At 39.0% G+C, this 8743-nt stretch overlaps 1 protein-coding gene across 1 annotated transcript in view; it reads right to left on the bottom strand.

The window, feature by feature from the left end:
- Positions 1-1004: 1004 nt before the first annotated feature.
- LOC124131979 (location of vulva defective 1-like) overlaps positions 1005-8743 on the bottom strand; it is a 92567-nt gene continuing 84828 nt past the window's right edge. The window contains exons 30-34 of the mRNA XM_046495533.2: positions 8263-8459; positions 7596-7625; positions 4522-4630; positions 3579-3824; positions 1005-1703 (exon numbers count right to left, since the gene is read on the bottom strand). Of these exons, the coding sequence (XP_046351489.2) occupies positions 1681-1703; positions 3579-3824; positions 4522-4630; positions 7596-7625; positions 8263-8459 (605 nt within the window). The 3' untranslated portion in view covers positions 1005-1680. The remainder of the gene's footprint in view (positions 1704-3578; positions 3825-4521; positions 4631-7595; positions 7626-8262; positions 8460-8743) is intronic.

Here is an 8743-nt window from a genome sequence, read left to right as displayed (position 1 = left end):
CATTAACCTCGAAATAACGTTACCGACTTCGAACGCAATACTTCTAAATGTTCCTCTTCATAATGATACATTTCCAAGTATCATTGTGCTTAAATGAATAGAGGTGACTCACTGGCAAAACGTCTACACATAAGTACGATGGATAGTGCCTTTTGGCTCTAATTGCTTTGAAAATGCATGCAACATATACATAAAAATATTTATCATACATCCATGTCAGAATGATGAGATCTGATTGGTCCACGTGATCTTGATAAAATACTGTGTAATCTCCTATACCCCGCCACGAGCAATGCAGGCTGCACGTGGATATCTGAGAGGCAGAATAAATACCTTTCACCCCGCTTCAATGTAAAAAGCCGCACGCTTTTCCCGAGGCAATAGAAGTCACGTGACATAGCACAAGTTAACCTCAGCTCAATCGAATAGCTGTTTTCTATCATTTTTAATTTAAGGAAGAGAATTTATTGATGTGAGCTTCTTTATTATGAGGAACACAACGTTTCGGAGTACATTTGTACATGCTAACTCCTTGAAATCCATAAATTCTCTTTCTTATGTGCATCACTTCTAATGCCTTTGAATTGGTGTTAATTCTTTCACAATGTCACATTAAAACATGTCAGTAAGATAAATTGGTTGTAGTAGGACCACGAGGGGTACATGGTATTTTATGCGTCCCTCGTTAGGTTTTATACCCCTCGACTCCGGCACGTGGTATAAGACAAAACGCTCGACGCATAAAACCCCATGTACCCCTCGTGATCCTGCTACAACTTATAATATGCATGCGGGGGCACGGTTGGCCCAGTCGTCTAAGGCGCCGCGATTCGCTGTGCAGAGTTGCGTCCCTTGGACAAGCCTGAAACCTATGATTGTGGGTTCGAATCCCGGTTCGCCCCGATTATGTTTCTAGGTTTGTCTGCACCATACCCGTGCTCGTGGGTTTCACCGATGTGGTAAACGTCTGAGACCTGCATCACTTCGGGCTTTCCTCTCACATAAGCTGACACGCCGTGATATAACTGGAATACTGTTAAAAGCGGCGTTAAAACCAACTCACTCACTCACTATAATATGCACGCTCATATGTAAATGTAAAAGACACAACCGTAACAGTAAACGCATATATCACAATATCTTGAAGTGGATGAAGCTGGAGTAACAACGTTAACAACAAACATGATAAAGGTACCACGATCTGTACCCAAAGTTGCTTTGAAATAACAAAGAGTTGATGCATATGGGACAGACCATGTGATATCAATTTTTAAAACGAATTTGATATTTTCTTAAATTTTCGCAAAAAAAGATATGGCTCTCCTGAAAACGTGTGTTGTGAAAATACATAATTTCGATATTTCCTTAAATTTTCGCAAAAAAAGATATGGCTCTCCTGAAAACGTGTGTTGTAAAAATACATAATTTCGATTTGTTTAAACAAACAAAAATGTATGGTTAGAAGCATTGAGCGACAATATAGCTTGTCTCTGACAAATACCCAAGTCTCCACCAACTCTACCTTCAGAATATTCAACGGTTCGTTCCTGATCAAATCCGCATGCATCCAACATATCACAGCTTACAGTAAGTATCAATGTCTTTTGTTATCAATATGAATATTGTTTTCGTCTTCACTGGGTAGCTGATACTGGACTGGCATCTCCAATTGTCTTGTGGTTACCGGGTAGCTTGCACTTTTTCTGAAAACAACGCATTAAAAATTAAATTGAAACACCTTTACATTTGTTGATTACAGACTTTGCAGGCCCTTAATAACGACGGGTACATTTTGCACCATAGTGTTTCCGGAGGGCGGAAGGCTGATGGTTTGATCCCCAAAAGATGTTATAAAGATTATATTTGCGGTTGCCCTTGGAGACCACCTGCCAGCTGGCTCGGAACTAGTATAAGGTTCTGAGCGGGGTATCCATGTTTAACTGCGGTATGGTATCTCTGTGGGCTAGCACTGTACAAGCAGACACAGAAAAGTACTGTGAGGGGAAATATAAGCGACAAAACCCTTCCACAGCCACAAGACTTCTCTGATAAAAGCAGAGTCGATTGTACGATTCCGACTGTGTCCTGATCATAAGTTTATGAATCACTATGAAATAGTGATGATACCCGGCTTTCACATGATTGTTTGACCATTATTGAATGATATCAGATCATCGATATACCTGAAGCTCACGTAAAACTTCGTTCGTGGCCAAATGACCTTGTTTTGACATTGCCAATCCGAGATCCATATGCATAAAGAAACAGATCACCAAGAAGTGGAACTCAATTGGTGCCCATGGGGATGCTAACTTCTTGCCTAAATGTCTCAACCCAAAGTGCTGCATAGATGTTACTAATGAGAAAGTACAGCATTTCACAATTGGTTTTCTCAGTAAACTTCAGATGGCATGTTACTAATTATTGTTTGGTTTGTTTGTTGTTTAACGCCGCACTCGGCAATATTCCAGCTATATGACGGCGGTCTGTAAATAATCGAGTCTGGACTAGACAATCCAGCGATTATTATCACGAGCATCGATCCACGCAATTGGGACCGATGACATGCATCAACCAAGTCAGCGAGCCTGACCACCCGATCCCGTTAGTCGCCTCCAAGGACAAGCATAGTCGCAAGCATGGGTTGCTGAACACCTATTCTACCCCGGATCTTCACGGGTATGTTACTTAAGAGAAAGTACAGCATTTCACAATTTGTTTTCTCAGTAAATTTCAGATGGCATTTGCTTTCATTATTGACAAATTGTCTTGACCCTCTGCAGATAGATATGTAACTGTGTCTGTGGTCACCACGTTTTGTAACAAAAGCCCCATGGATCAAGGAATGAAGTTTGTCCAAACGTTTGTCATGTGGGAAAGTGGTGCATAAAGAAAACCAAATGTTGTGACACAATTCAACTTGGTTCTTTTTTGAGATAGCAAAAAGTCAACAAACCTTTTTTTAGAATCAACATGAGATTAACATCGCCAATACATTCTGGAAATATAAAAAGGCCCTTTCTTGATTGTATTAAGGATTATGATCAATCTTTGAGGCAGGGATTTGGACCCAGCTATATATCTCTCACCAGAAGCGATGTCGGCTTCGGACTTTTACCCCGACTATTAATATGGCGGTGATAAATGTAGAAACATAATCAGGGTGAATCTTGAATTCGAACCCATGAACATAGATATCTGGCATGCCTAAGTGGCACAACGCAACTTCAACGATTGGGCCACCCATGCCCCCCTTCTCTCGAAGAAGACAAACTCGTTGCATAGCTGACCCGTGAAGATCTGGGGTAGAATAGGTCTTCAGCAACTCATGCTTCCTCAAAAGGCGACAATGCGTGACGTAAGAGGGGACAAACGATATCGGGTGGGCAAGCTCGCTGACTTTGCTGATGCATGCCATGGTATCCAATTTGAGTGGATCGATGCTCATGATGTCAATCACTAGATTGTCTTGTTCAGACTCGATATTTACAGACCGCCGTCATATAGCTGGAATATTGCTGATCGCGGCGTTAAACAACAAACAAACAAACCGTTGTGGAATTGGTGATTATACTTACTGGCCACCAGGGGAAATCCTGCTTGCACAAGCTTCTCCTGTAAGGTCTTTAAGTTTGAACCAGGGTACAGATTCAACCATTTCATCAACATAACAAAAAGCTTTTCGCTGTTGGTTCTTGCGGCTGCACAATCGATTTGAGTGATCTCTTCTTTTGGAAGGGCCAGCACTACAGCCAGACGACGCCAGGCGCTACACATGTCGTCGTGGCGAACGGCTGTGTGGAATGCTTTCACCATTTTAGTCCCTTGAAAAGAATATACAAACATAAACATCAATCATTCTTTTTCATGGCACAATACATGTTGTTAGATCAGGTAATGGATACAAGGAGCATGTGGCGCAGTCGTCAATTCGAATCCATGATTCGCTGAGATTATTATCCTTATTTAGTCTTCGAATTGGTAAAAGCCTACGACGTACAACGTGGCTACGTTCCTTCTTCGTCTATAAAAGCTGACGCGCCATGATATAACTGATATACTATTCCAGGCGTCGTTGAAGCCAAATTACTCACTCACTCTCACCGAACTTTGAGAGATCGGAATTGAGTTCGAAAATATTTCTGACCTGTCGTTTACCTTAAAAACAATACACAAGCCATACTAGTTATTTTGTCTGTTCAAAGTACATGTCGGTATTTAAATACCCGATTATTCAAGCAGGTTGCATAATTATATAAAGCTAAAAACAACCTTTCCTCATCCGATAGAAATCTCTGCATAAAGCAGAGTCGATTGTACGATTCCGATTGTATCATGAGGATGTGTTTATGAATCACTATGAAATAGTGATGATACTAGGTATTCGTAAAAAGGTACCCGTCTCAAACACATGCAAAGGCAAGTCAATTGCTTACCTCAACACACCTTGAACGATGTCCTCTACATGTCTACCATAAAACTTTAAGCATAGCGTCATCAGTGTGACAGAATAATAGGTACCTCTCACAGAGTCTGCCATTTCCGTTTTGTAGGCTACTTCCCGTGCCTCGAACCAGTCACTTATATCTGTTCGGCCCAGTGTCCTGATTGCCAGCTTCAAGGAGTGTGCCTGTAGTGAATGATGGGATGATGAATAACTCGCCCATTGTAGCGGGTGATCACGACATGAAATCTTCACACATTTTCTCATGTTTAAGCCACAACATTAAAGGCTTCACAAGCATTTCGGTGATATTCAAACGGATAAGATTCGCCACATATCAAAATTATTTATTAAACGTCCAAATAATAATAGTAAATAGTCTTTAGTCTTTTTCAGTAAAATTGAAGGTCCATACTGACGCCTACGACATTGGTCAAACATTGGTAGAAGAGATACATGATACAGTTACAGTAAACTACGTTTATAACGAACACGCTTATAACGAACTGACGGATATGACGAACTTATTTTTTAGTCCCGGACATTTGGTTTATATATGCTGTTTATATGCTTATAACGAACTACGGTTATTACGAACTAAAATTAGTGGTCCCTTTGAGTTCGTTATAACTGTTGTTTACTGTAATTCTCTTAAGCTATTAGCATAATACATGTGCATAGTAAGGTTTTAACAACATATCATATTCACTTGTACTTGCCATGGATATTTAAAATTTATGAGCAGAAGTAATTGAAATAAACTTCCTTGGTATATAATTAGAACAAATATATGTATGTTTATCACACACCATTAAAAATGATACTCATTTTCAACAAGATTGTTTTCACAGAGACAATATTGTCTTTCTTCCCTCAGATAATTGTAATGTCTGAGTTTTGGTTGTAGACAACGAAAAACAGTACATTGACCGACCACTTCAGTAAACACAAACACAAACCTTTGTCACAAGTCACAATGAAATCTATCTGTCTAACTGGCCCGATCTAATACAAAGGCGCCATGGTCAGGGATGACTGCATGGCGAGCAACATTCAAGGTGAATATCGAATCTTAACGTTGGCCTTATTGTCTATTTAAATATATTGGTCTCCTCGTGTCATCCTGCTTGAAGGCATGCATACAGGGCCATTGTATTTGTTTGTTGTTTGTTTAACGTCGCAGTCAGCAAATAATCGAGTCTGGACCACGCAATCCAGTGATTGACATCATGATCATCGATCCATGCATTTGGTATACGATGACATGCATCAACCAAGTCAGCAACCTGACCACCCGATCCCGTTAGTCGCCTCGTACGACAAGCATGAGATGCTGAAGACAGACCTAATGTAACACAAGTAACACGTAGTACAATAATCACATGAATGACAACAATAATCCGATCCATAAACGTTATTAATAAACAAATCTGCGATTGATCTCAACTTCTCGGCTTCAAAGCGTCAGACGCGATCAGCGAAAGCTGAAAGCAGGTGCTAACATGTATGTTCTTAGGTTTCCTGAAAGTTTAACCTTTTTATTGATGGTTTGAAGCAGTTGACGTACCAGACAGGTATCCTTCACATTATTGATTCATTTCATTAAGTCCCGCAGTCATATAGCTGGAATATTGCTGAGTGCGGCGTTAAACAGCAAACAAACCATTCCATTAAGTCGGTCGACGTTTTCTTTGCTAGATGCGTCAGATACGACTGTGTTACTTTTAGGCAAATGAAGCTAGAAAATGGCCCTTTGAAGCCATTTTGGCCTCTAGTTCATTTTACAAAAATCGTATATGTAAAAGGGGTAATTATTTTTAGGGTGTGTTTGTGAAATAAATTCAGTGATATTTGATTAATTTACATGTTCCTGGATAGCCATTTATTCATTCAGGGTCCAGTGCAAACTCCTGATATTTAACTGTAACTAAATAATATCCTTAAAACTACTTTGTGCTAATGCATGAGGAAGCACATTTTCAGGGAATTTTGTTTTTACAACAATAGAATAGACATGATCGGCCTTAATGAGGTCAGAAGTACACTTCCGGATGATGTGTGTGATGAGGGTTCCAGATTGGTTGTCTCGGGCATTGACTGATGTCCATCCAATTTTCAAATTTGGTAATGATTTAGAAGAATATCCTTCAAAAGTTGATAAAAATTATGAAATTGACCTACCGCGGTAATATCACAATTCTCTCAGTTGTTGGAAGCATCTTTGCTCCAGGTTGAATAATTTAACGTGCACAGTGCAATGAACATCGCCGATGTTTTTCTTTGACTTTGGATATTTTAAATATCTACTAATGATTATGACATGATCCCCTTATTGAGATATTACAATAGGAAATTTGAAATTGATAACAAATATCTACAGATCGAAATACAATAGAATACAAAAGTATTCGAGTTCATTATTGATGTACATAACTTAACGAAACATTTCCTCAGAAATTTATATATATTTCAAACTTGAAAAAAAAACCATTAAGTGTGCTTTCTATTTATTCTCAAAAGCAATTAATTCTGTATAATGTCAGAACTGTCACCGTATATTTGTGTATTATGTTTATGGTATTTACACAAGGATTACAACGTTAGAATTTTAAGCTGATATCAGTTGCTGTTCCCTGCTCTGAGGATACAAATTCATAAATAACGATCATTTTCATAATGTCAAACAATGAAATTATCTCCTGTGGACATTGTGAACGCAATTACATCGCAAATCTTCAGAATTTGTTATTAGCGAATGCGTAAATAATGAACAATGTCAAATTTGCGTCACGTCAGATTGACCGAGTGGGTGTGGCTTAAGCTGGAGGCGGAGCCTAGTGGATCGGTGTATTATAATTGGACGATACATTTTGACAGACAATATGAACATGCACATACATGTAGGTGCACCATATACTTATGTTCATAATATGTATACGAGGTTTTATAGATAAATGTGACACATGTGATAAGAAAAGTGACAAAAACAACAAATTTCCAAGTGCCAGTATAAACATCGTTGAACACACAAAATATAACGTTAACAAATGCTGAATAATTATAACAACAGTTAAAACATGTCAGGGTGTATTTCAAGCAGATTTACAACAGAGGGAACATACGATTCAATAACGAAACAAACAAACAAAACCTGTTGGACGGGAACCTCTTGAGATTTGACCTAATAATAGTGAAATATATCATAATGACTCTCAAGTGAAAAAAGTTATACTTCTATATGTTCAAAATCCATGTGCATCCAGTGATTGACATCATGAGCATCGATCCACGCAATTGGGACCGATGACATGCATCAACAATGTCAGCGAGCCTGACCACCCGACTAACAGGATAGGGTGTCAGACTCGCTGACTTGGTTGATGCATGTCATCGGTCCCAATTGCGTGGATCGATGCTCATGATGTCAGTCACTGGATGGTCTGGTCCAGACTCGCTTATTTACAGACCGCCGTCATATAGCTGGAATATTGCTGAGTGCGGCGTTAAACAACAAATAAACAAAAAAAACAAAATCCATATGATTGTTTTTTACATACTGTAAACATCATTTGACAGATTATGACGAGTAGGGTGACATTAATCAACTATGATGTCCCCATAGTTTTCTTTGAAATAGCAGGGTGAGATTTGAAATCTGAAGTCGGCAGATAACTTCTTTGGTAACAAAATCGAAAACTCAAAATTATGAATAACTGACCATTTATTCCACATTATTGATCCGGACAAAACTTAGTCTCTTGAGAGCTCACATACATTCAATGACAACTCACACGCTCAAAGTTATTCACAAGCCCTACCTTGTCAGCTGACACAGGTATCTGTTTAAACCACATTGACAGCATATAGCAACCCATTTCGCTCTGTGTTTTAACTTCGTGGTCAGATGCCATCTTGGTTATTTGAGCATATGAAAAGCCGAGGGATGACGCCAGCGCTGTCCAATCCCTATCAACCAGTTGTGAGAGTCGAACCAGGAAGTCATGGTTTATAAGTTCTGGGAATACATAGTGAAACATATTTTGCTGATGCACGTCAAAATGTAGCAATAAATACTCGACCAGAAGACACCAGTCTGTGTTTTCTTTACAGAAGGCATGTTTAATTACATAAATAGTCGGGAGTTAAGTGTCTTTTTCAACGCTTGGAAATACAGTAAACTACGATTATAACGAACTCAAAGGGACAACTAATTTTAGTTCGTTATAACCGTTATTCGTTATAAGCATATATACAGCATAACTACAGCATATAGTCGGGACTGAAAAGTTAGTTCGTTAT

This window comes from Haliotis rufescens, unplaced genomic scaffold (assembly GCF_023055435.1).
Source record: "Haliotis rufescens isolate VD_foot unplaced genomic scaffold, xgHalRufe1.0.p SCAF_93, whole genome shotgun sequence".
NCBI classification, from domain to species: domain Eukaryota; kingdom Metazoa; phylum Mollusca; class Gastropoda; order Lepetellida; family Haliotidae; genus Haliotis; species Haliotis rufescens.
The sequence above is the reverse complement of the archived record's forward strand: the minus strand, read 5'-3'. Positions and strand labels throughout refer to the sequence as shown.